This window comes from Bombina bombina, chromosome 2 (assembly GCF_027579735.1).
Source record: "Bombina bombina isolate aBomBom1 chromosome 2, aBomBom1.pri, whole genome shotgun sequence".
NCBI lineage: Eukaryota > Metazoa > Chordata > Amphibia > Anura > Bombinatoridae > Bombina > Bombina bombina.
This window is the reverse complement of record NC_069500.1, coordinates 355938256-355966174: the sequence shown is the minus strand read 5'-3', so window position 1 is coordinate 355966174 and position 27919 is coordinate 355938256. Positions and strand designations below refer to the sequence as shown.

General features: G+C 40.8%; 1 protein-coding gene across 1 annotated transcript in view; it reads right to left on the bottom strand.

The window, feature by feature from the left end:
- TMEM120B (transmembrane protein 120B) overlaps positions 1–27919 on the bottom strand; it is a 195811-nt gene that overhangs the window by 107548 nt on the left and 60344 nt on the right. Inside the window, exons 4-5 of the mRNA XM_053701749.1 lie at positions 18108–18167; positions 15886–15981 (exon numbers count right to left, since the gene is read on the bottom strand). Coding sequence (XP_053557724.1) covers positions 15886–15981; positions 18108–18167 — 156 coding nt within the window. The remainder of the gene's footprint in view (positions 1–15885; positions 15982–18107; positions 18168–27919) is intronic.

The window sequence follows — 27919 nt, the reverse complement described above, 5'->3', positions numbered from 1 at the left end:
TATTCCAATACGTTCAAAGAACAAAGATTCACTAATACAAGCTCTTGTTGAATATGATAACAGCCAAATCACACCAGTTGAAGTCTCAGGAGAGATGTCTGCAGCTGTGGGCGGTGATTCATCAGGATCTGGGGATCCATTGGACTGTTATTTGCAAACTGTTCTTAAACATATGGGCTCAGTGGATGCAAGTTTGCGCATGGAACTGATTACAAAGTTTTATGAAAGAGAGTCTCTGGCAGCTGAAAGGCAGGCTGCTGAACGACAGGCGGAGAGAGAGTATCAGCTACAGCTTGCACAGTTGGAGAGAGGGACGGTCTCCCCTGTTGTTAGTGAACCTAGAGACCCACCTGCTCCCAGAGTGCGTGCAGAGAATTTTCCCACCCTGGAGAAAGATGGAGATGTCGATGTATTCCTGCGTAGCTTTGAGAAAGTTTGCAGACAGTTCCAGTTGCCAAGGGAGCAGTGGGCCAAGTACCTTACCCCTGGCCTGAAAGGTCCTGCACTGGAGGCGTTTGCTGAACTACCCCCAGAGTTTGATCAGGACTATGATTCCATTAAAGCTGCCCTGCAGAGGAGATACAATCTTACTCCTGAAGTTTACCGAAAGAAATTCCGTTCCCTGCAGAAAGGTGTGTCAGAGAGCTATATTACAGCTGTTGGAAACTTGAGGACAGCCTTTAAACAGTGGGTCAGAGGATTAAAAGTTGCCACTATGGGGGAGCTGGAAGATTTGATTGTGAAGGAGCAATTTATGCAGCTGTGCCCAGCCGGAGTTCAAGAATGGGTTTTAGATCGGAAGCCCATAACAGCATTGGAAGCTGGCGAGCTGGCTGATTTTTACACAGCTAACAGGTCTCCAGAGAATGGGAGGAAATCCTTTTCTAAGGGGGGATCCACCTGTAAAGGAGCTGCTGCACGACCCCCCTTCACAAAGCCTGCTGTGCCTTTATCCAGTGTGTCTGCTCCCTCTGGGAAAGGAGGGGCGAGTGCTGCATCTGGGCAGGGGGATACCCGCAGATGTTTTATTTGCAACAAAGTGGGCCACATCAGCTCCACTTGCCCAGAGAGGATTAACTTGGGGCAATCAGATGGAGGGAGTAATCCCTCAGAAGTACCAGCATCTGTTTTGTTTGTTACCTGTCCAGAGGAAAACAACCATGAGAACCTGCAACCTGTGACTGTTGGAGATAAGGTAACCCTAGGGCTAAGGGACACAGGTGCAGAAGTGACTATGGTGCATCCAAAGCTAGTGAACTCTGAGAACATTATCCCTGGAAAGACTCTAGCAGTTAAAGGGATTGGGGGAATGAAACTTGCAGTGCCTATGGCACGTATATATCTTGATTGGGGAGTGGGGAGAGGTTTAAGAAATGTGGGGGTATCTGAAAATATTCCTAATGATGTTTTACTGGGTACTGATTTGGGTAGATTGTTATCTCTTTATGTGCCTGACAATGCTACATGTGACCTAGTGACATTAGTTGCAGACCCTTATGTGGAAAGGGCTGTGTGTAAAAATGCTCAGAGACATTATGACCAGGAGGGAGGACAGAGTGCATGTGTGCGCAGGGCTGTGCCTGAACTGGGGGTGTCTGTGCTGAGAGGTGAATCTGTGAGAGAAGAGACTGACTGGGGAGAACGACAGACAGACGGTGTGTGTCTTCCTGTACTTAAACCAGCAGTATCGGCAGAATTACCGTTAGCTGTTGGGGGAGAAAGGCAGATAGACTGTGTGGGTCTGTCTGTGCCGGAACCAAGTTTAGCTGTACGGGAAGAGCTTGTCTGTGAGAGAAGGCAGATGAGGGGTGCGTGTCTGTCTATGATTGAATCAGTGTATTCTATAGAAGGAGGTGAGATTGACGGGGGAGAGAATGACTGGGTGACTGGGCCGCTGGATGATGTGTGCCAGTCTCTGCCAGGGACAATTCTGTACCCTGTGAAAAGACACAATAGTTGGGATAAATGGCAGAAGGAAGATGTGTGCTTGTCTGCACCAGTGTCAAAAGGATACCAGATTCTGTGTGATTATGCAAAGTGGCAGGCTGACTGTGAGAGAGAGCAGGGGGGCAAACTAGCCCACTCTAGGACAGAAGCAGCAAAGCCACAGATTTCAGACTGTGTGGGGGAGGAGGGTACAGGATACTCTTTGAGGGACCCCCAGAGTGAGTGTGAAAGATTGTGGGTGACAGAGACCCCAGTAACCTCAGCTGTGACCTATAAACAGACTGCACAGGCTAGGGGACAGAGACTGACACAGACTGCAGGCACAGGGGGGAGGAGTACAGAGAAGTGTATTTACACAGCCCCACCGTGCCATTCAGCAAATACACTGATAGATGTGCAGCATCAGTGTCCCCAGCAGTTAGAACCCACAGTGAGGAGAAGGGGGGCAGTTAGTCAACCCCCTACCAACCATAACAGAGTGCAGGAGTACAGGAATTCTACTCCAGTGGGAGGGCAAGAGCCTATGGTAGTTAAACAGCAACTGACAGCACACAATATGCTTAGAGAGCACACCATAGGTAGCAAGACACAAGGTTTCACAGGCACCTCTGTAACAGGGGATGATGTGTTGTTCAGAGATAAGATGCCAATCTTATTGGGGGAGGTACCTGCAAAACCCAGAGATGCCATATTCACACAAAAACAGTTGCAGGAGTTTACTGCCAGAGAGGGAGTGTGTGAGATGGTCCATAATGTTCTTGTACTCACGCCCATGAGACAGAACAAACTAGAGGCTGCATGGGAAGGGCCCTGCAATATATTCAATCGGTTGGGTAGAGCAACTAGTGTGTCACTTTTAAAAGGAGGGCATCCTGCTGCCAAAACTGCTAGGTGCAATCTGTCTGGCAATGGTGTTCTCACCGCAAGGGGAAGCTCCTTTTGATACGCATCGGGAGTGGCTCGTAGCCACCCCCTTTTGCGTCTCTTATTGGGGGAGGTGTCACAAATATCTCAGGATTCAGCTCCTAAGGAGTTAACTTTGTGCAGCTTGCACTCAAAACAGTTATTTGTTTTCAAGAAGAATTGTGTTTGTATTTTCTTTGAAGTGCCAGAACCCTCTAACTAGCCACCAAATGCTAGTGTGTATGCATTGAGTCATAAAATCACTGAAGCTCTTAGTCACAGAGATACACAGGATAAAGTTTATGGCTTAAGCTGTCAATAGAATGCATGATGCAAAACAGGCCCTTCTTTACAAAAACTGACCAGGTCACTGACAGGACATTGGTATATTATGTACATATGTTGGTTAAAAGTGTTATAACCTTAACGGCAGGTAAATATGACAACCTATGGCATATTTGATATCAAACTGGTTCTCCCAATAAAACTAAGAGGTTCTAAATATGTAAATATAGAAATTTCTTACCTAGCAGGAATGATAATGGATTGTATAAATTCAGGCAAGAAATTTAGTCTATTGAAGTTTGTGAAGACAGTGGGGTTTCTTAGCCCGCCCAGGAGGGTGTGGTTAAGCAACATGATCTCTGAGAAGTAGGTTTAAGAATCTTATTTTTTAACAATAAGATTGTCATTCTTACAAGGGGAGCTGCTGTACAGAAGTAAGGAGCCATCATTTTCATGCCAGCCCCTGGCGCAGATCTTGAAGACTAGGAAAGTATTCAATTCTGTTTTTCTCCTTTTTATTTTAAAATAATGTTTGCGTGTGTAATTTTATTTGTAACAACTTTTTATTAATAATGCATTGTGCATAATATTTTTGGCATAATAAATAATTCCTTTATTAAGTTTGGCCTTTGTCTAATAATTGAACCACGTTACTGAAAGGGACTGGAATATTAGAACTGTATAATTTTAGGTTATTTTCTGCTAAATTGTATTTCTAGAGTTAATGTGTAAAGTCTGGGGTTTTCCTTAAGATTTTCCCTTTAATAAATTTTAAGTGGTGGCAGCATTTGAGCTATAGGATTTATAGTTTATTGTGGGTGGCATTACAAGGGAGTGTTGGGCATTTCTCTTACGTCTAGTACAGATTAAGGGAATGCGAATTCACTCTTGCACCCACTAAACTGAATCACAAGCTTGCCTGGTGTGGCTAGATTGTGACCTATAGGTGACAGAAAAGGGGGCTGAAAACCCTTTCTGTGCCAAATAAGTGACTGGCGCAGGGTTGGATAACCTTGGTTCGTCACAATAATGTAGGTGGCAGCGATGTCGGGTCGGCAGATTAGGGGTTAAAAATATTTATTATAGTGTTTGTGATGTGGGAGGGCCTCGGTTTAGGGGTTAATAGGTAGTTTATGGGTGTTAGTGTACTTTTTTATCACTTTAGTTAAGAGTTTTATGTTCCGGTGTTAGCCCATAAAACTCTTAACTACTGACTTTTAATGCGGTAGAAGTCTTGCCAGGAGAGGGTCTACCGCTCACTTCTTCCAAGACTCGTAATACCGGCGTTAGGCAAATCCCATAGAAAAGATAGGATACGCAATTGACGTAAGGGGATTTGCGGTATGGAAAAGTTGCAGAAGAAAAGTGAGCGGTGAGCCTCTACCTGCCAAACTTGTAATACCAGCGTTAGATAAAAAGCAGCGTTGGGACCTCTCAACGCTGCTTTTTAAGGCTAACGCAAAACTCGTAATCTCGCCGAGAGTTTCTATCTTCTTATCCATGGGCTCTTTGAACGACAAACTATCCTCAAGCGGTATAGTAGTGCGTTTAGCAAGCTACTACTAAACTAATGTGATTAATCCCAACTGTTCAATAATCCCCTCAGGTGATATTAACCCTTGATTCCATACAGATAAAAGGAGCCACACTGAAACCCTGTCTTCTGGCCTTATCATATGTGTAAAGAATGAAACGATCTTACCGGAATCTATGCCGTGGAACAGAAACACAGCCTCTCAGGTGTGACAGTCTTGTAGCATCGCTCCTGACATGGACTGGAGTGATGGAAGCAGGCAGTGAAACTCATCAACACTGATTGATTGCCTAGGAGCTGTTAATATGTGTCTGGATGGGTTCAGTGTCTGGATGGGTTCACAGAAAGACTTTCCCTGCATCTCCAGACTCTAACATTCGTCAAAGCTCTCACTGAGAGGCTGACAAGACTACTTAAAACCCCAGTCCCATTTCGAAGGGTAGATACCCCTCATAAGGAACTACTCAATCTTCTGACACTTCTATGCCAACCTCCTGTGACGAAAGGCAAAGAATTACTTGGATATGAGGGAAGTAGGGGGAGTATTTAACCCTTTAGCTGGGGTGTCTTTGCCTTCTCCTGGTGGCCAGGTTCAGTATTTCCCAACAGTAAGGAATGATGCCATGGACTCTCCTCATATTAAGAAGAAAAACATAATTTATGCATACCTGATAAATTTATTTCTCTTATAGTGTATCCAGTCCACGGATCATCCATTACTTGTGGGATATTCTCCTTCCCAACAGGAAGTTGCAAGAGGATCACCCACAGCAGAGCTGCTATATTGCTCCTCCCCTAACTGCCATATCCAGTCATTCGCCTGAAACAAACAGAGAAAGGAGAAACCATAGGGTGCAGTGATGACTGTAGTCTAATTAAAATTTAGACCTGCCTTAAAATGACAGGGCGGGCCGTGGACTGGATACACTACAAGAGAAATAAATTTATCAGGTAAGCATAAATTATGTTTTCTCTTGTTAAGTGTATCCAGTCCACGGATCATCCATTACTTGTGGGATACCAATACCAAAGTTAAAGTACACGGATGATGGGAGGGACAAGGCAGGGATTAAGCGGAAGGAACAACTGCCTGAAGAACCTTTCTCCCAAAAACAGCCTCCGAAGAAGCAAAAGTATCAAATTTGTAAAATTTGGAAAAGGTGTGAAGCGAAGACCAAGTCGCGGCCTTGCAAATCTGTTCAACAGAGGCCTCATTTTTAAAGGCCCAGGTGGAAGCCACAGCTCTAGTAGAATGAGCTGTAATCCTTTCAGGGGGCTGCTGTCCAGCAGTCTCATAGGCTAAGCGTATTATGCTCCGAAGCCAAAAGGAGAGAGAGGTTGCCGAAGCTTTTTGACCTCTCCTCTGTCCAGAGTAAACGACAAACAGGGCAGATGTTTGACAAAAATCTTTAGTAGCCTGTAAGTAAAACTTCAAGGCACGGACTACGTCCAGATTATGCAAAAGACGTTCCTTCTTTGAAGAAGGATTAGGACACAATGATGGAACAACAATCTCTTGATTGATATTCTAGTTAGAAAACACCTTAGGTAAAAACCCAGGTTTGGTCCGCAGAACTACCTTATCTGCATGAAAAATCAGATAAGGAGAATCACATTGTAAGGCAGATAACTCAGAGACTCTCCGAGCCGAGGAAATAGCCATCAAAAAAAGAACTTTCCAGGATAAAAGCTTAATATCAATGGAATGAAGGGGTTCAAACGGAACTCCTTGAAGAACTTTAAGAACCAAGTTTAAGCTCCACGGGGGAGCAACAGGTTTAAACACAGGCTTAATTCTAACCAACGCCTGACAAAATGCCTGGACGTCTGGAACCTCTGCCAGACGCTTGTGCAAAAGAATAGACAGAGCAGAAATCTGTCCCTTTAAGGAACTAGCTGATAATAAAGATATTTACGCCATATCTTGTGGTAGATTTTCCTGGTGACAGGCTTTCGTGCCTGTATTAAGGTATCAATGACTGACTCGGAGAAGCCACGCTTTGATAGAATCAAGCGTTCAATCTCCATGCAGTCAGTCTCAGAGAAATTAGATTTGGATGATTGAAAGGACCTTGTATTAGAAGGTCTTGTCTCAGAGGCAGAGTCCATGGTGGAAAGGATGACATGTCCACTAGGTCTGCATACCAGGTCCTGCGTGGCCACGCAGGCGCTATCAGAATCACCGATGCTCTCTCCTGTTTGATCTTGGCAATCAGTCGAGGGAGCAGAGGAAACGGTGGAAACACATAAGCCAGGTTGAAGAACCAAGGCGCTGCTAGAGCATCTATCAGCGTCGCTTCTGGGTCCCTGAACCTGAATCCGTAAAAAGGAAGCTTGGCGTTCTGGCGAGACGCCATGAGATCCAACTCTGGTTTGCCCCAACGATGAATCAATTGAGCAAACACCTCCGGATGGAGTTCCCACTCCCCCGGATGAAAAGTCCGACGACTTAGAAAATCTGCCTCCCAGTTCTCTACGCCTGGGATATGGATCGCTGACAGGTGGCAAGAGTGAGTCTCTGCCCAGCGAATTATCTTTGAGACTTCTAACATCGTTAGGGAACTCCTGGTTCCCCCTTGATGGTTGATGTAAGCCACAGTCGTGATGTTGTCCGACTGAAATCTGATGAACCTCAGTGTTGCTAACTGAGGCCAAGCCAGAAGAGCATTGAATATTGCTCTTAACTCCAGAATATTTATTGGGAGGAGTTTCTCCTCCTGAGTCCACGATCCCTGAGCCTTCAGGGAGTTCCAGACTGCACCCCAACCTAGAAGGCTGGCATCTGTTGTTACAATTGTCCAATCTGGCCTGCGAAAGGACATACCCTTGGACAGATGGACCCGAGATAGCCACCAGAGAAGAGAATCTCTGGTCTCTCGATCCAGATTTAGTAGAGGGGACAAATCTGAGTAATCCCCATTCCACTGACTTAGCATGCATAATTGCAGCGGTCTGAGATGCAGGAGCGCAAATGGAACTATGTCCATTGCCGCTACCATTAAGCCGATTACTTCCATGCACTGAGCCACTGACGGGCGTGGAATGGAATGAAGGACACGGCAAGCATTTAGAAGTTTTGATAACCTGGCCTCCGTCAGGTAAATTTTCATCTCTACAGAATCTATAAGAGTCCCTAGGAAGGAGACTCTTGTGAGTGGGGATAGAGAACTCTTTTCCTCGTTCACTTTCCACCCATGCGACCTCCTATCTATACTATCTCTGTATGAGACTTGGCAATTTGAAAGCTTGACGCCTGTATCAGGATGTCGTCTAGATAAGGAGCCACCTCTATGCCTCGCGGTCTTAGAACCGCCAGAAGTGAACCCAGAACCTTTGTAAAAATTCTCTGGGCTGTAGCCAACCCGAAGGGAAGAGCTACAAATTGGTAATGCCTGTCTAGAAAGGCAAACTTTAGGAACCGATGATGATCTTTGTGAATCGGTATGTGAAGGTAGGCATCCTTTAAGTCCACTGTGGTCATGTACTGACCCTCTTGGATCATGGGTAGGATGGTCCGAATAGTTTCCATTTTGAATGATGGAACTCTGAGGAATTTGTTTAAGATCTTTAGATCCAAGATTGGTCTGAAGGTTCCCTCTTTCTTGGGAACCACAAACAGATTTGAATAAAAACCCTGTCCTTGTTCCGTCCACGGAACTGGATGGATCACTCCCATTACTAGGAGGTCTTGCACACAGCTTAGGAATGCCTCTTTCTTTATCTGGTTTGCTGATAACCTTGAAAGATGAAATCTCCCTTGTGGAGGAGAAGCTTTGAAGTCCAGAAGATATCCCTGAGATATGATCTCCAACGCCCAGGGATCCTGAACATCTCTTGCCCACGCCTGGGCGAAGAGAGAAAGTCTGCCCTCTACTAGATCCGTTTCCGGATAGGGGGCCGTTCCTTCATGCTGTCTTGGGGGCAGCAGCAGGCTTTCTGGCCTGCTTGCCCTTGTTCCAGGACTGGTTAGGTTTCCAGGCCTGTCTGGAATGAGCAACAGTTCGCTCTTGTTTTGAAGCGGAGGAAGTTGATGCTGCTTCTGCCTTGAAATTTCGAAAGGCACGAAAATTAGACTGTTTGGCCTTTGATTTGGCCCAGTCCTGAGCAGGGTATGACCCTTACCTCCAGTAATGTCAGCAATAATTTCCTTCAAGCCAGGCCCGAATAAGGTCTGCCCCTTGAAAGGAATGTTGAGTAATTTAGACTTTGAAGTCACGTCAGCTGACCAGGATTTAAGCCATAGCGCCCTACGCGCCTGGATGGCGAATCCGGAATTCTTAGCCGTTAGTTTAGTCAAATGAACAATGGCATCAGAAACAAATGAGTTAGCTAGCTTAAGTGTTCTAAGCTTGTCAATAATTTCAGTCAATGGAGCTGTATGGATGGCCTCTTCCAGGGCCTCAAACCAGAATGCCGCCGCAGCAGTGACAGGCGCAATGCATGCAAGGGGCTGTAAAATAAAACCTTGTTGAATAAACATTTTCTTAAGGTAACCCTCTAATTTTTTATCCATTGGATCTGAAAAAGCACAACTGTCCTCAACCGGGATAGTGGTACGCTTTGCCAAAGTAGAAACTGCTCCCTCCACCTTAGGGACCGTCTGCCATAAGTCCTGTGTAGTGGCGTCTATTGGAAACATTTTTCTAAATATAGGAGGTGGGGAAAAGGGCACACCCGGTCTATCCCACTCCTTGCTAATAATTTTTGTAAGCCTTTTAGGTATAGGAAAAAAACATAATTTATGCTTACCTGATAAATTTATTTCTCTTGTAGTGTAGTCAGTCCACGGGTCATCCATTACTTATGGGATTATATCTCTTCCCCAACAGGAAGTTGCAAGAGGATCACCCAAGCAGAGCTGCTATATAGCTCCTCCCCTCACATGTCATATCCAGTCATTCGACCGAAACAAGACGAGAAAGGAGAAACCATAGGGTGCAGTGGTGACTGGAGTTTAATTAAAAATTTAGAACTGCCGTAAAAGACAGGGCGAGCCGTGGACTGACTACACTACAAGAGAAATAAATTTATCAGGTAAGCATAAATTATGTTTTCTCTTGTTAAGTGTAGTCAGTCCACGGGTCATCCATTACTTATGGGATACCAATACCAAAGCTAAAGTACACGGATGATGGGAGGGACAAGGCAGGAACTTAAACGGAAGGAACCACTGCCTGTAGAACCTTTCTCCCAAAAACAGCCTCCGAAGAAGCAAAAGTGTCAAATTTGTAAAATTTTGAAAAAGTGTGAAGTGAAGACCAAGTTGCAGCCTTGCAAATCTGTTCAACAGAGGCCTCATTTTTAAAGGCCCAGGTGGAAGCCACAGCTCTAGTAGAATGAGCTGTAATCCTTTCAGGAGGCTGCTGTCCAGCAGTCTCATAGGCTAAACGTATTATGCTACGAAGCCAAAAAGAGAGAGAGGTAGCCGAAGCTTTTTGGCCTCTCCTCTGTCCAGAGTAAACGACAAACAGGGAAGAAGTTTGACGAAAATCTTTAGTTGCCTGCAAGTAGAACTTCAGGGCACGGACTACGTCCAGATTATGCAAAAGTCGTTCCTTCTTTGAAGAAGGGTTAGGACACAATGATGGAACAACAATTTCTTGATTGATATTCCTGTTAGAAACTACCTTAGGTAAGAACCCAGGTTTAGTACGCAGAACTACCTTGTCTGAATGAAAAATCAGATAAGGAGAATCACAATGTAAGGCAGATAACTCAGAGACTCTTCGAGCCGAGGAAATAGCCATCAAAAACAGAACTTTCCAAGATAACAGCTTGATATCAATGGAATGAAGGGGTTCAAATGGAACACCTTGCAAAACGTTAAGAACGAAGTTCAAGCTCCACGGCGGAGCAACAGTCTTAAACACAGGCTTAATCCTAGCCAAAGCCTGACAAAAAGCCTGAACGTCTGGAACTTCTGCCAGACGTTTGTGCAGAAGAATAGACAGAGCAGAAATCTGTCCCTTTAACGAACTAGCAGATAAGCCCTTTTCTAAACCCTCTTGTAGAAAAGACAATATCCTAGGAATCCTAACCTTACTCCATGAGTAACTCTTGGATTCGCACCAATGTAAATATTTACGCCATATCTTATGGTAAATTCTTCTGGTAACAGGTTTCCTAGCCTGTATTAAGGTATCAATAACCGACTCCGAGAAGCCACGCTTTGATAAAATCAAGCGTTCAATCTCCATGCAGTCAGCCTCAGAGAAATTAGATTTGGATGGTTGAAAGGACCCTGAATTAGAAGGTCCTGCCTCAGAGGCAGAGACCATGGTGGACAGGACGACATGTCCACTAGGTCTGCATACCAGGTCCTGCGTGGCAACTATCAGAATCACTATAGGTGCAGTCTTGCAGAGAGGTCTTTCCCTCTCTTTTGGTATAATATATTATTTAACTACACAGCACCAACTTTTCTGTCACTATAAGCATAGAAACATTAATTTGATGTCAGACTCACTGCAATTATAGAAAAGGCTGCCGCAGTGGTGCCACTGTATATCAATTGTGGTAAAAGCTATCAGAATCACCGATGCTCTCTCCTGTTTGATCTTGGCAATCAATCGAGGAAGCATCGGAAATGGTGGAAACACATAAGCCAGGTTGAAGACCCAATGTGCTGTCAGAGCATCTATCAGCACCGCTCCCGGGTCCCTGGACCTGGATCCGTAACAAGGAAGCTTGGCGTTCTGGCGACACGCCATGAGATCCAGATCTGGTTTGCCCCAACGATGAATCAGTTGAGCGAAGACCTCCGGATGAAGTTCCCACTCCCCCGGATGAAAAGTCTGGCGACTTAGAAAATCCGCCTCCCAGTTCTCCACGCCTGGGATGTAGATCGCTGACAGGTGGCAAGAGTGAGACTCTGCCCAGCGAATTATCTTTGAGACTTCCAACATCGCTAGGGAACTCCTGGTTCCCCCTTGATGGTTGATGTAAGCCACAGTCGTGATGTTGTCCGACTGAAATCTGATGAACCTCAGAGTTGCTAACTGAGGCCAAGCTAGAAGAGCATTGAAAATTGCTCTTAACTCCAGAATATTTATTGGGAGGAGTTTCTCCTCCTGAGTCCATGATCCCTGAGCCTTCAGGGAATTCCAGACTGCGCCCCAACCTAGAAGGCTGGCGTCTGTTGTTACAATCGTCCAATCTGGCCTGCGAAAGGTCATCCCTTTGGACAGATGGGGCAGAGAAAGCCACCATAGAAGAGAATCTCTGGTCTCTTGATCCAGATTTAGCAGAGGGGACAAATCTGAGTAATCCCCATTCCACTGACTTAGCATGCACAATTGCAGCGGTCTGAGATGCAGGCGCGCAAATGGTACTATGTCCATTGCCGCTTCCATAAGCCGATTACCTCCATGCACTGAGCTACTGACGGGTGTGGAATGGAATGAAGGGCACGGCAAGCATTTAGAAGCTTTGATAACCTGGCCTCCGTCAGGTAAATTCTCATCTCTACAGAATCTATAAGAGTCCCTAACCAAATTAGTTATAGCAACCAAATTTTCACAGTAAATGTATTAAGTTAGCAGAGCATTGCACCCACTTGCAAATGGATGATTAACCCCTTAATACCCAAAAAACGGATAACAATTATATAATTAACGTTTTTATCACAGTCAAACACACTGTCACAGGTCTGCTGTGACTGATTACCTCCCTCAAAACGAATTTTGAAGACCCCTGAGCTCTCTAGAGAAGTCCTGGATCATGGAGGATGAAGTAGGAAGATTGTGACTGAAATTTTGCTGCACAAAAAAGCGCTAAAATAGGCCCCTCCCACTCATATTACAACAGTGGGGAAGCTCAGTAAACTGTTTCTATGCAGAAAACCAAGATAGCCATGTGGTAAAAATCATGCCCCAATAAGTTTTATCACCAAGTACCTCACAAAAAACGATTAACATGCTAGTAAACGTTTTGAACATATATTTTAAAAGCTATGAAGTGTTATTAATAAGCCTGCTACCAGTCGCATTTACTGCAGTGAAGGCTAATACATTACTTCAGTATTAACAGTATTTTCTGAGTGAAATTCCATTCCCTAGAAAAATACTTCAGTGTACACACACTCATCAGCCTAATACCAGTCGCTACCACTGCATTTAAGGCTGAACTTACATTACATTGGTATTAGCAGTATTTTCTCAGTCAATTCCATTCCTTAGAAAAATAATTTACTGCACATACCTCATTTGCAGGGGGGCCCTGCATGCTATTCCCCTCTTTCTGAAGTTACCTCACCCCTCAGAATGTGTGAGAACAGCCAGTGGATCTTAGTTACGTCTGCTAAGATCATAGAAAACGCAGGCAGATTCTTCTTCTAATGCTGCCTGAGAACAAACAGCACACTCCGGTGCCATTTAAAATAACAAACTTTTGATTGAAGAAATAAACTAAGTTTAAAAACATCACAGACCTCTCACAACGACCTATCTTTAGTTAGGTTGCAAGAGAATGACTGGATATGACATGTGAGGGGAGGAGCTATATAGCAGCTCTGCTTGGGTGATCCTCTTGCAACTTCCTGTTGGGGAAGAGATATAATCCCATAAGTAATGGATGACCCGTGGACTGACTACACTTAACAAGAGAAAGTACACACCGGCACCGCATAGTATTTATCCAGCCTACACCATTTCTCTGGTATTGCAACTGTGTTACAGTCATTCAGAGCAGCTAATACCTCCCCAAGCAATACACAGAGGTTCTCAAGCTTAAATTTAAAATTAGAAATCTCCGAATCAGGTTTCCCCGAATCAGAGATGTCACCCACAGACTGAAGCTCTCCGTCCTCATGTTCTGCATATTGTGACGCAGTATCAGACATGGACCTTACAGCATTTGCGCGCTCTGTATCTCTTCTAACGCCAGAGCTATCGCGCTTGCCTCTTAATTCAGGCAATCTGGATAATACCTCTGACAGGGTATTATTCATGATTGCAGCCATGTCCTGCAAAGTAATCGCTTTGGGCGTTGATGTAATTGGCGCCATACTAGCGTGCGTCCCCTGAGAGGGAGGCAAAAGGTCTGACACGTGGGGGGAGTTAGTCGGCATAACTTCCCCCTCGACAGAACCCTCTGGTGACAATTCTTTTATAGATAAAAACTGATCTTTACTGTTTAAGGTGAAATCAATACATTTAGTACACATTCTCCTATGTGGCTCCACCATGGCTTTCAAACATAATGAACAAGTAGTTTCCTCTGTGTCAGACATGTTTAAACAGACTAGCAATGAGACTAGCAAGCTTGGAAAACACTTTAAACAAGTTTACAAGCAATATAAAAAACATTACTGCGCCTTTAAGAAACACAAATTTTGTCAAAATTTGAAATAACAGTGAAAAAAGGCAGTTACACTAACGAAATTTTTTCAGTGTATGTATTAAGTTAGCAGAGCATTGCACCCACTTGCAAATGGATGATTAACCCCTTAATACCAAAAACGGAATAATAAATGACAAAAACGTTTTTCAAAGTCACAACTGCCACAGCTCTACTGTGGCTTTTTACCTCCCTCAAATACGACTTTGAAGCCCTTTGAGCCCTCCAGAGATGTCCTGGATCATGCAGGAAGAAGCTGGATGTCTGTGTCTGTAATTTTTCCTGTGCAAAAAAGCGCTAAAATAGGCCCCTCCCACTCATATTACAACAGTGGAGAGCCTCAGGAAACTGTTTCTAGGCAAAATTCAAGCCAGCCATGTGGAAAAAAACTAGGCCCCAATAAGTTTTATCACCAAACACATATAAAAACGATTAAACATGCCAGCAAACGTTTTATATTACATTTTTATAAGAGTATGTATCTCTATTAATAAGCCTGATACCAGTCGCTATCACTGCATTTAAGGCTTTACTTACATTAATCCGGTATCAGCAGCATTTTCTAGAAAATTCCATCCCTAGAAAAATATAACTGCACATACCTTATTGCAGGAAAACCTGCATGCCATTCCCCCTCTGAAGTCACCTCACTCCTCAGAATATGTGAGAACAGCCATGGATCTTAGTTACTTCTGCTAAGATCATAGAAAACGCAGGCAGATTCTTCTTCTAAATACTGCCTGAGATAAACAGTACACTCCGGTACCATTTAAAAATAACAAACTTTTGATTGTAGAAATAAACTATGTATAAAACACCACACTCCTCTCACGACCTCCATCTTTGTTGAGAGTTGCAAGAGAATGACTGGGTATGGCAGTTAGGGGAGGAGCTATATAGCAGCTCTGCTGTGGGTGATCCTCTTGCAACTTCCTGTTGGGAAGGAGAATATCCCACAAGTAATGGATGATCCGTGGACTGGATACACTTAACAAGAGAAATTATATAATTATGGATTTAAAGTGAGAGTACAAACCTGTAAAATACATACAGGTACAGAAACTTAAATCTGGAATTCTGGAAATCCAGACTTTTTCATTAATATTTTTTTTTAAAATAAAACTAATAAAAATAAATTTCTCCCCATAAGTTACAATCTTCTCTGCTTGCATTTTTTTGTGTTCTAAAATGCAAATGCTATTTTATATTTATTTAAAACAATAACTGAATACCCTTCTGATTACAGTACTATATTTCTGATGTTACTGTGTATACAAATGATCTAAAACTACATTTGGTCTGCATGTGTACGCTGTATAATGATACGTAATTAGTGCTAAATGTCCCGTTTTAAATATGTAAATATACAAATATTACGAAATACAAAAACTTTTCAGAAATCCAAACATTTTCAGGTCCCAAGCAGTTTGGATAAAGGGTTTCATACCTGTATTAGTAAACCACACACAAGTGAAATGACAGTTACATTATAAAGGTGATTCTGATAAAGCATATAAAACAAACACAAAAAAATATATTTCCAAATGATCATATTTACTTCTTGGTATATGTAAATAAAAGGAAGCAATGTTTTGTAGCAATGTTATACAAACAGTGCTCAAGACAGCATTCATGAGAATACCGCAGTATGCTTTCATACACAACTAAGCTTTAAAAAAATTATACCAAGAGAAAGCAGTACAATTACAAGTAACAGAAGTTGGAAATGTTTTTTTGTTGTTGATCAAACTCTCTTATCTAAAATCATGAAACTTTCACCTTTTCTTTTATGTATATTTAAAGATACATAGAATCATATGCCAGGAATATTTAAACAGTTTAAAAGTTGTACTTAATTTGGTAGGAATTGGATTTCTCACCTATAATGAAGCACAAATCTACATGCTATGGCCCCCAGCAGCAAAATTATCGTCAAATAAAGCTTGAATTTTTCATACTCATCCTTATAGGCAAACCTGTAAAAGCAAGCACATGAGAGAAGAGAGGATGAAACAAATGTAACTCACAAAAAAACACCCAATACAACACCCTAGGTATTATTATCATTAGTTTGTATAGAGCTGCAACATTCCTTATGTAGGGTGTACAGTGATAAAGATACAAAGCTAGTACAGGAGAAGGGCCCTGCCAGTAAACTATAATGCAAGCAGTGCATAACCATAAGCAACTGTCTCCATAGGGATACTAATCTCTAGATCAGATCCTCCCATAAAATGTTTCAGCATAACAAATAAATGTGACATATAAACTGATTATTCTTTCTTCCTTACCTGTAACTTTATATTTAACACAGACAAGCTGGAGTGCGCCCTGTCACTTAAGTATACATTAACTTTAAATTACATTGCTACATTCTACCCAGTGATTACTTAGATCAGTATAGGAGCTCATGTACATCTCCTTATAAATTGACCCAAATTAAGTACATAACAAACTTACTCAAGGTTTTGAAATGATGTGCCCTTAAACGGACAGTCAAGTCCAAAAAAAACTTTCATGGTTTAAATAGGGAATGTATTTGAAACAACATTCCAATTTACTTTTATCACCAATTTTGCTTTGTTCTCTTGGTATTCTTAGTTGAAAGCTAAACCTAGGGGGTTCATATGCTAATTTCTTAGAGCTTGAAGACTGCCTCTAATCTGAATGCATTTTGACCACTAGAGGGCATTAGTTCATGTGTTTAATATAGATAACATTGAGCGCATGCACATGAAGTTATCCTGGAGGGAGCACTGATTGGCTAAAATGCAAGTCTGTCAAAACAACTGAAACAAGGGGGCAGTTTGCATAAGCTTAGATACAAGGTAATCACAGAGGTAAAAAGTGTATTTCTATAACAGTGTCTGTTATGCAAAACTGGGGAATGGGTAATAAAGGGATTATCTTTCTTTTTAAACAACACAAATTCTGGTGCTGACTGTCCCTTTAAGTGTGCTCTAAATTTACAAAACTTCATATTTTGCTAATATAGAAAACTCTTCTGCAAATCTTTTACAATGCAGAACAAAATTGACATAATTTATTATCCATATAAGAATTTTGAGTCACCTGAAAATTCGAGTGGGTGTGACCCCTCATTTAAAAGCGGGTAATTCTCTCTTTCACTTGAGGGGTCTCATACCCCTCTTATTAAGTCAGTGGGGGAGATATGAGCTCTGTAGTAGCCACAAGGCTCCACCACTAAAACTTACCTTTTCACTACAAGCAGGTGATCTCTGGTTCTAATAGCGATCATCTGCTTCCTAGGAGGCAATTTGCACCTTAAAAGAGGGATATCTGCCCTTTCATATGATGAGCCACTTGTCTGGATTCCAAACAGGGGATGAGATAGAGGCTCCCTTAGAGCACTCCTCTCTCTCTCTGGGTAAGCAGCATTTTAATAGCCCTCTTCACCCGCTGGGTAAACAGTATTTTCATTACTGCTGTAGGTTATCATGTCAATCACCTGCACCATATATGGACATGCAACCCCTTATTTGAAAGGTCAGAATCCCCTTTTTCAAATGAGTGACGGGTCTAAGGTCTGAGATGTAGACTTTTAAAGCCCCTACCCCCACAACCTGGAGATTACCAACTCATCAGGAGTTTCTAGTTGTTGGTAACATCATTGAACCCCCCCCCCCCTTAGCAGGGAGCAGGAAGGAGACTACAGTTAAGGGCAAAATTCAGAAAAAAATGGCCCATTTTTTACCCACAAAAAAACAAAAAAAAGTTCTCTATTTTAAAAAACGCACTGTGGAGTTATTTGTGCACAACAGATGTAACCTTTTTAGAGATACCAGCTGCCTATAGACAATCATATGTTTGGCATGTATCAACAGCTGAAATCACACAAAGTGACTGTCCGCCCCCAATATTTAGTGAGAGCTCAACATGCTTATAAGAGTATATAACATTTTTAAGATATAAAAAAAAAAAATTTAAAACACCGGCCCTACACTGTTTTGAGGTCTTCCTATCAGTACAGACACTAAGAATAGCCATAGCTTCATACGACGTGAAAAATGCTAAGAGGAAGGAAGGAGGACAAAATATACTCAGCATGCTTAGAAAATAAACAATGATAAATAACACTTACTTTGCTTGATTACTAAGAAGAGTGACATTCACATTTCCAAGGACTAGATTTAAGTACAATCTGAAAAAGAAGACAAGGTTACAAGCATTGTAATGTTACCTGTAACAAGTCAAAAAAAACTTTCACAATTTAAATAGGGAATCTAATTTTAAACAACTTTCCAAATTACTTTTATCACCAATTTTGCTTTGTTCTCTTGGTATTCTTAGTGAAAAGCTAATTCTAGGAGGTTCATATGCTAATTTCTTAGACCTTGAAGACTGCCTCTAATCTGAATGCATTTTGACCACTAGAGGGCATTATTTCATGTGTTTAATATAGATAACATTGAGCTCATGCACGTGAAGTTACCCTGGAGTGAGCACCGATTGGTTAAAATGCAAGTCTGTCAAAAGAACTTAGATAAGGAGGCAGTGTGCAGAGGCTTAGATACAAGGTAATCACAGAGGTAACAAGTGTATTTATATAACTGTGTTGGTTATGCAAAACTGGGGAATGAGTAATAAAGGGATTATCCATCTTTTTAAAGAACAGAAATTCTGGTGTTGACTGTTCCTTTAATTTGTTTGGTACTGTATATGTGTGTGTGTATATGTATATATATATATATATATATATATATATATATATATATATATATATATATATATATATATATATATATATATATATATATATATATATATATATATATATATCAGCAAAATTGAAACAAGCACTCACTGGTCTTCAGATAACAGTTCAAATGAAATTCATTAGTGACGTTTCGGGACAGATAGCGTCCCTTCCTCTGACCCCGAAACGTCACTAATAAATTTCATTTGAACTGTTATCTGAAGACCAGTGAGTGCTTGTTTCAATTTTGCTGATGAATTTTCCTATAGAGCACCCTGGCAGTTGATGGTAGCTGGTGAGAGTGCATATACCCCTTCTTTCCCTAACAGAAGATGCTATTTCTACGGCACTACATTTTGCCCTGACCCATCTGGATCACAATAACACCTATGTAAAGATGCGGTTCATTGATTTTAGTTCAGCATTCAATACTGTTATCCTGCAAAATTGGTTGCTAAACTTCATGACCTGGGATTAACACCATGCTCTGTAACTGGATCCTGGATTTTCTGACTAATAGACCCCAGTCAGTTAGAATAGGCAATCACACCTCTTCTACTCTGATCCTTAAAGGGACACAGAACCCAATTTTTTTCTTTTGTGATTCAGATAGACAGAGCATGCAATTTTAAGCAACTTTATAATTTACACCTATTATCAAATTTTCTTTATTCTCTTGGTATCTTTATTTGAAATGCAAGAATGTAAGTTTAGATGCCGGCCCATTGTTGGTGAATAACCTGCGTTATTCTTGCTGATTGGTGGATAAATTCATTCACCAATAAAAAAAGTGCTGTCCAGAGACTGAACCAAAAAAGAAGCTTAGATGCCTTCTTTTTCAAATAAAGATAGCAAGTGAACGAAGAAAAATTAATAGGAGTAAATTAGAAAGTTGCTAAAAATTGCATGCTCTATCTGAATCATGAAAGAAAAAAAATGTGGGGTTAGTATCCCTTTAACATCGGTGTTCCACAAGGCTGTGTATTGAGGCCATTACTATACTCTCTCTTCGCCTATGATTGTTTGCTTAAGTTTGTGTCCAATAACATCATTACATTTGCAGATGATACTACTGTAGTAGGCCAGATTAGTAACCACAATAAGACAGCCTATAGGGAGGAGGTAAAGCACATGGTGACATGGTGCGCTGAAAATAACCTGGATCTCAATATCAAGAAGACCAAAGACATCACTGTTGATTATAGAAACACCAAACGCTGTATACAATACCCATCTACATAAACAGATCTGAGGTAGAACGTGTGTCAAACTTTACATTTCTGGGAATTCAGATTTCTGAAGACCTGTCTTGGACATTGAATACTTCTACTCTGGTGAAGAAAGCGCAACAACGACTTTATTTTTTAAGGAAAGTGAAGAAAGCTCATTAGTCCCCTCAGATTCTGGTCAATTTCTACCGTTGTACCATTGAGAGTATTTTCACCAATTGTATTACAGTATGGTACGGTAATTGTAATAACTCTGACTGAAAAGCTCTGCAACGGGTGGTAAAGACAGCCCACTATATCATTGGTGTTCAGTTACCCCTTATTGAGGATCTCCAGCATAGTCGTAGTCTCCAAAGGGCTTGCTGTATCATTAAAGATTCTTCCCATGCTAGTCATGGATTGTTTGCCCTTTTACCATCTGGGAGGCGATATAGGAGTCTGTATGGCAAGAAAGACAGGCTACGGAATAGTTTTTTCCCCAGAGTTGTTACTTTGTTAAACACAAACCTCTAGTTTATTTTATTTTTTTACTTTCTAAACCTGTCATTGACTTTATTTTATTTATTTATTTTTTTTATTTTTTTTTAGGTTTAATTGTTTTTCTTTATTAGTTTTTTATTGAAATTTTTATGGATAAAACCAATACAAAATCAAAAAGTGCAACATCAGCGCTGTGATTACATATTTCTTGACATATCAATGAGAGAAGAAACAAACTCAAAGTCATTAGTTCATTCTAATATTACAGCTGTTGTGATCTAGGTCCTCTTACACAATTAGAATTACTACTTTGATAAGATTCTGGAGTTTGATTTAGTCATGATCACAGCGTTAGCATTAGTATTAACATGTGAGTACAATAACATCAATATAACAAAAAACTCGAAACAACTACTTCCTGCAGAGAGCGCCTTGTCTTGTTCTCATCTAGCTAGTATTCGGGATTGGCTAGTCAGGTAGCTAAAGAACTTGTTATCTATATGTGTTTAAAGTTGTTTAATAGCTCCGAAATAAGACTCCCAGTAAAACCACATGTCGTTGTATGTTGCCAACTGGTTTGTTTTAAAATAATAATATCTTTCTAGCAACAGGGCTCCTTTCACCCTTTCCCTCCACTCATCTATTGTAGGGATCTTGTCAGTTCGCCACGCAGCTGCTAGGAGCTGCTTAGCTGAATTAAGCATAATATGACCAAGGTTCCTTCTTATTTTACATTTAATATTAATTAACATATTGAATAGACAGTTTTGGGGTGAAAGGGCAACATCGCAGGCTAAAGCCAGATTTATTTAATCTATTATCTTTCCCCAATATGTGTTTATTGTAGGACATGACCACCAGATGTGGCCCATAGTGCCTACTTCCTCCTTACATCTCCAACATTTTTCATTAGCTAAGGGAAAGAGATGTTTCATTCTATTTGGTGTTAGATACCAACGAAACAATACTTTGTAATTTGTTTCTAAAGCTGCAGTAGTGTGTGCTGAGTGAGCTATGGTCCTAAATATATTTTCCCATATCTTAGGGTCTTGGGGTCCCAGTAGATCTCTCTCCCAACTTTTCACATAATTATGAGGGTTGGGTTTTGTGGCTGAGAGCAACAGTTTATACATAGAGGAGATAATCCCTTTTGGTGTAAAGCTAGATAGGCACATCTGTTCAAATATCGTTAAGGGCCTTGTCAACATTGTTCTGTTCCTGTGTGTCATGATGTAGTGGCGTGTCTGATGGTACCTCATCCACTGACTAAAAAACCGACCACCCATTTCCTGTAGGTCATCAATAGGCAACAATTTCTCCTTTCTGAGTAATATTGTGACTGGAATGTGACCCTTTAGACTATTGTCACCCTCTGTATTATGATTCTGGCCTTCTAGAAACTCTGGGTTAGCTATAATTGGTGTCAAGGGTGAATGGGCACTGGATATTCCCTTATATCTATCTCGGATGTATATCCAATCCGTTATAGTCGACACTACAGTGGCTGTGAAAGTGTTCTGAGATTTAGCTAAAGCTGTAGGTAACCAGCACATACCTCCTAGTTGGGGTACCCCTGAGATGTCATGTTCTAATTGTATCCAGTGTTTAGAGTCACAACCATTATTTCTACTCCATTCTAAAATTCTTTGTAGGGAAATAGCTTGTTTATATAATAATATATTAGGGACTCCCAGTCCTCCCGAGTCTTTATTAGCATACAGTGAGATTTTGGATACTCTTGGCGGTTTCCCTTTCCATATAAAGCTGTTCATTATTTTCTGTATTTTTCGTATGTATATGAGAGTATGTGGTAAGGGTAAGGTTTGTAATATATACAAGACTTTTGGCAGGAGTACCATCTTAACCGTATTCATTCTCCCTATCCAAGATATATTTTTAGACATCCAGGATGAGGCCTGAGTAGAGATTGTTTGTAATAGCCTAGTGTAGTTAATAGTGCGAATTGAGTCCAGACTGCTTGTTAAATGTATACCCAAATATTTTATGGCTTTCGTCTGAATCGCGAAATCACATTTATTTTGTATAGTAGTGATAGTGTTTTGGGGAATATGTAGTGGCAAAAGTTCCGATTTATTAGTATTTACTGAAAAGTTTGATACTTCTCCATACCCTTTCAATTCCTTCTGCACTGCGGGGAGAGACCTCAAGGGATTTGACAGAGACATCAGAACGTCATCTGCAAACATGGATAGCTTATATTCTCTGTTTTTAACAATTATACCTCCAATGTTTTCGTTTAGTCTAATTTTACATGCAAAAATTTCTAGTGATAAAATAAATAGTAAAGGGGACAGTGGGCAGCCCTGTCGGGTACCATTTCGGATTTCAAATTGTTCAGAAAGAGTACCATTTATTCTAATTTGGGCTGTGGGGAAGGAATATAGGGCCATAATTTTGTTTATAAATGCCTTTGGTATGTTAAATTTGGTGAGTACTGATTCCAGAAAGGTCCAATCTAGTCTATCGAACGCTTTCTCAGCATCCGTTGATAATAGCACTGAAGGTATTTTGTTCTTATTGATAAATTCTATAATGTTTAAAAGTTTCACAGTATTGTCCCGGGCCTCTCTCCGCGGCACAAAACCCACTTGGTCTGGAGAGATTAATGATGGGAGAAGAATGTTTAGCCTAGAGGCCAGGACCTTGGCAAAAATTTTTAGATCAAGGTTCAGTAAAGAAATGGGTCGAAAATTAGCTGGGGTGTTGGGCTTTTTCCCCGGTTTGGGAAGGACTGTGATAACTGCTTGTAACATTGTTTCCGGTAGGTCGTCTCCTTTGTCTATTTGTTGAAATGTATTTAGTAGGTGGGGTGTCAATATATGTGAATATAGTTTATAGTAAGAACCCGAGAACCCGTCTGGGCCAGGTGCTTTTTCAGGTTTTAATGACTTTATTGCATCGCTGATTTCCTTATGGCTTATTGGTGCCTGTAACAGTTCACTGTCCTTTTCTGAAATGGTTGGGACCTTAACTGTCTTTAAATATTCATTGCATTTATTTTTGTGATCTATTTGGGACCTGTTAGGGAAGAGGTTATATAGTGTGTGGTAATATTGTTTAAATGTGTCTGCTATCTGTTTGGTATCTTCTACTTTCTCCCCTCTAGAGTTATTAATTGTATGAATATAAGTTTTTGCTTGTTTGGTTTTAAGTAGTCTAGCCAACTGTCTGCCAGGTTTCCCAGCCTCACTATAAAATTTCTGTTTAAGTTTGAAAGCTATTCCTTGGGCTTTGATATGTAGGTGAGAAGTTAATTTTGATCTGTAAAATTTTAATTGTTGGAAAATAGAATCATTTTGTGGATGGAGTTTGTGTAAGTAATCTAGTTGTGAGATTTCCTTGGCAATGTGTTGATATTCCTCCCTCTGTTTTTTTATTTTTTTGGCTCTAATTTGGATCAGTAAGCCTCTTATGTAACTTTTATGTGTTTCCCACACTGTTGCTGGTGGCATATCTTCTTGGACATTTCTATGAAAAAATTCTTGTAATTCAGTTTCCAGAGTCTTATGTGTCTCTGGATCTAGAAGCAATGATTCGTCTAATCTCCAACTGAATTCTCTGATTGGGGCTGATGGCCAATTGATAGAGCATCTGACCATAGAGTGGTCTGACCATGCAGTGTGTGTAATATTCGTTGTAATTGCGTGGGATAGGGTAATGTGATCGAGAAAAATATAGTCAATCCTTGAATGGGATTTATTTGGACTGGAAAAAAAGGTGTAATCTCTCCGTACTGGGTTGGCTACTCTCCAGGGGTCATGTAGTCCAAGTGTCTTAACAAGATTCCACATGGCTTTAAGTTTGTTATGTGCAATGTGTATATTTGGGTTGGAGCTGTCTAATTTAGGATTTAAAGGCAGATTAAAATCACCCATAACTATCAGTTGTCCCTTTTGTATGTCTTGTATTAGAGGTATTATTGATTTATAAAAGGCTGCTTGTTTTTGATTGGGAGCGTAGATATTAACGAGCGTGACTACTTTGTAGTCAGGAACCTGCCATCTGTGTCTTTTTTCTGATCAATTAATTGGAAGGGTATGGAGCTACGTATGAGGATGCTGACCCCATTTATCTTTTTCTTAGGGTGAGAGCTATGGAAGTGTTGAGAGAAGTTATTATAGAAATATTTGGGGATGGAGCCTCTTTTGAAATGTGTTTCCTGCAAACCTATGATCTCCCCTCCCTTTTGTGCTATGTCTCTCATAGCTAGCGATCTTTTATTAGGGACATTGAAACCCTTTACATTTTGTGTGACAAAATGAATATTTTTATCTGTCATGGTGTTACCTTATCAGCTCCTACTCTGTTCTCATATAACATATTGATCCCGGAAATGGTGTTTCGTCTCTGCAGTATGAAACCTATAAATAGTCTAACAAAAAAAACTATAACAAAACAATAGAACATTAAAACATGAAAAACATAAACATTTTTAACTCTATATAAACAATAGAGGGAAATAGCAATGAATTCCTGGGAGGAAAACATTCAGCCCTCGAAGTACAGCTATGCATATAACATTCTATCTAACCTGTCAGTTTTTCAGTTGGCATGAGATCTTAAGATACGAATAACTAGTGTTCATAGTAAGACCTTTGAAGCCATCCTGAGGTCTCTTTTATTAATATGCGTGAGGCTTTTCTCACTCTGGTAACCTAAAACACCCAGAGAATCTTCTTTTTTTTTTTCTTTTTTTTTTTATTATAAAAGGATACTGTCCACCAGTTCAGGCTTTGAAGTCTGAGGAAGAAGGGTTCTTTGTTCGTCCACTGCGAACCATCTGCCACTCCTTACGTTGCGGTAGCGGGGTTGTTTGTGAGATAGAAGTGGCAGTGGAGTCCTGTCCATTAACAGTGTCCCCATCTGGTGAAGGGATTTCCAGCTTCCTGCAGAAGTCTTCGATTTCTGTGATAGATGAGCAAATTGCTCTCCTATTTTTCCAGATGACTGTGAGTTGGAAAGGATGACCCCATCTATAGGGTATGTTTCTGGCTTGAAGATGTTTTGTGAGGATTGAGAGTTCTTTTCTCCTGGCCAGAGTTCTGGCCGATAAGTCAGCGAAGAATTGCAAAGTAGCTCCATCTTTTTGTATAGGTCTCTTATCTCTAGCTGCTGTCATGAGGCGCTCCTTCATTTGATAATTTGTTATTTTTATGATCACATCTCTGGGAGGTGCCGCTTCAGGGGGTCTGGATCTTAAGGCACGATGGGCTCTGTCTATTCCTACTTCAGAATTATCTGTAGGATCTCTGAGCTGAGAGAATAAGGATTGTAGGTATTCTTGTAGAGTTGAAGAGTCGACTGTTTCCGGGATACCACGTATCCTGATGTTTTGCCTTCTGGACCTATTCTCTAAGTCCTCTATTTTATCTTCTAACTGACGGACAGTTTGGTCTTGAAGGTCCAGATGATCATTCACTTTTGAAATGCATAAATCATGTTCCTGAACATGTTCTTCCAAAACATTAACTCGATTCCCTATTTCTGTGATATCTCTTTTCAACTCTGATATTTCATCTTTAATACACTGTTTAACTTGAGTAATGAGTGAAGAAAAATCTTGCTTTGATGGTATAGAAGAGATCACTGATTGTGGAATAGAGACCATGTTGTCTTCCCCATCTGAAGCAGAGTCAGAGGAGCTAGATGAATGTAGGAATTGAGATTTTTGCGGTGTAATGGGGTCATCTAGTGGTGTGGGTAAAGCTGCTGCTTTAAGGTATTTATCCATTGAAGGATTACTTCTGTTCCCATTTTTTTTTTGTTTAACTTTTTGTGGATCTTTTTTTGGCGACATTTTGATTGCAGGTGTCACTGTGGCTTTTGAAGTTTGCTCTAAATGTGTGTTAATTTCTGTAAATAATGCCTCAGTACAGTTGGCAGCAGCAAGACATATAGATTTTCAGCCAGCCACAGCAATAGGAGCAAATATCTTGTTGAGATTGTGATTGCATATATTATCAGCTGGGTTATAGACAGAGATTCCCCCTGTGTTAATGCATAATAGATTCTAGCCTCAGTGTTAATAATGCTGCATGTCAAATACAGCTATGAAAGAATTAGATCTGTATTCTCATGTAGATTCTTGCAATTTTCTTATTTAAACATTTTCAGCTTCAGTGCAATCCCTACCGGAAGGGCATAGATTAACTTAACATTTGTTCTAGGTTTTTGTTAGAGGGGCCCATCGATAAGCCTAAATAGTTGAACATATACCCCTTCATTTCTGGATATACTGAGTATGAGAGAAAATCTCCTGTAAGCTCTGTTTGTGCCAAACATGCGCTGGGTATTCTGTGTCTCTATTCAGGTTATTACCAAAGTCTGTCTTTTTATTGGTATGCATCCACAATGCCCTTGTCTGCAAAATCCCCTTTGTAAATCGCGCTGCAAGGTGAGCTATTCAATCTGACCTTATGTCTTTATGTCTGCTTTACTTTATGTTCAGCGCGGGCTGGGCAGGCCTCATTGTAATCCTAAGTGCGTATGACTCACCAAGATGGCGCTCGGCATCGGCGATCAGGATTCCCTTGTGTGCAGTAACAGGCCGACTACCACTCACAACAGCATCGCTTACTCAGTGTGAGTCCTCTTTCTTGCTTGCGACTCAAGCGGTAAAAGCCCATACAGTGTAGAATACCTTCATGCAGTTTACCGTTCCGGTTAGTGACACAGGGCCTGTGATTATTAGGAGGTGTCTGCCAAATCACGTAACTCACAGAAACGGTCTTTCAGTAGTCAGTCTTTGTTCTAGCTTAGTTGTGGCGTAATAAAACTGTGTTTATTAGGCGAGAGAGCCAGGTTTTAAGGGCTTGCATTGTACTTTCTCGGGCTGAAGCACCGGAGCTCACCTAATGTGCGGCCATCACTATCCAGTGCCGGCTCCGCCCCCGTCATTGACTTTATTTTTAATCTTATATTGAATAATTTTGGAATCCAATTGCTGCTTATTCTGCACTTCACACTTTTCTATTTGCCATGCTAACTCATGACTAGTATATAGGACTTAATTGTCCCTTATTGTTTTTATACACACTACACATATACTGTATATTTCTGATGTACTTACTGTTTGCTATCTATATTATAAAACACCTTTTAATTGCCCTTTTGGGGGGGGGGTTCTGCACTAATTACCTGTATAGTGTACATTTCTGAGAATTCTTACTTTATCATATACTACATATCACATACTTATTGCACTAATTTATGTATTTTACATATTGTCTTATTGTGGGTTATTACTTTTTTATCAGCATTAACATTTTTTGTGCCAGAATGATTATTTTGCACATATTTCACTTATTGCACATCTCAAACTTCAGTCTACTCATTCGTATTTACCATTTTATAGTACATTTTGTTATGTATGGGTAAGATACTTAATTACATTTTGTTGTCTTTGTTTTTATACTTTGAACAATGACATTAACAGGAATCTAATCTAATACATATATAAAAAATATA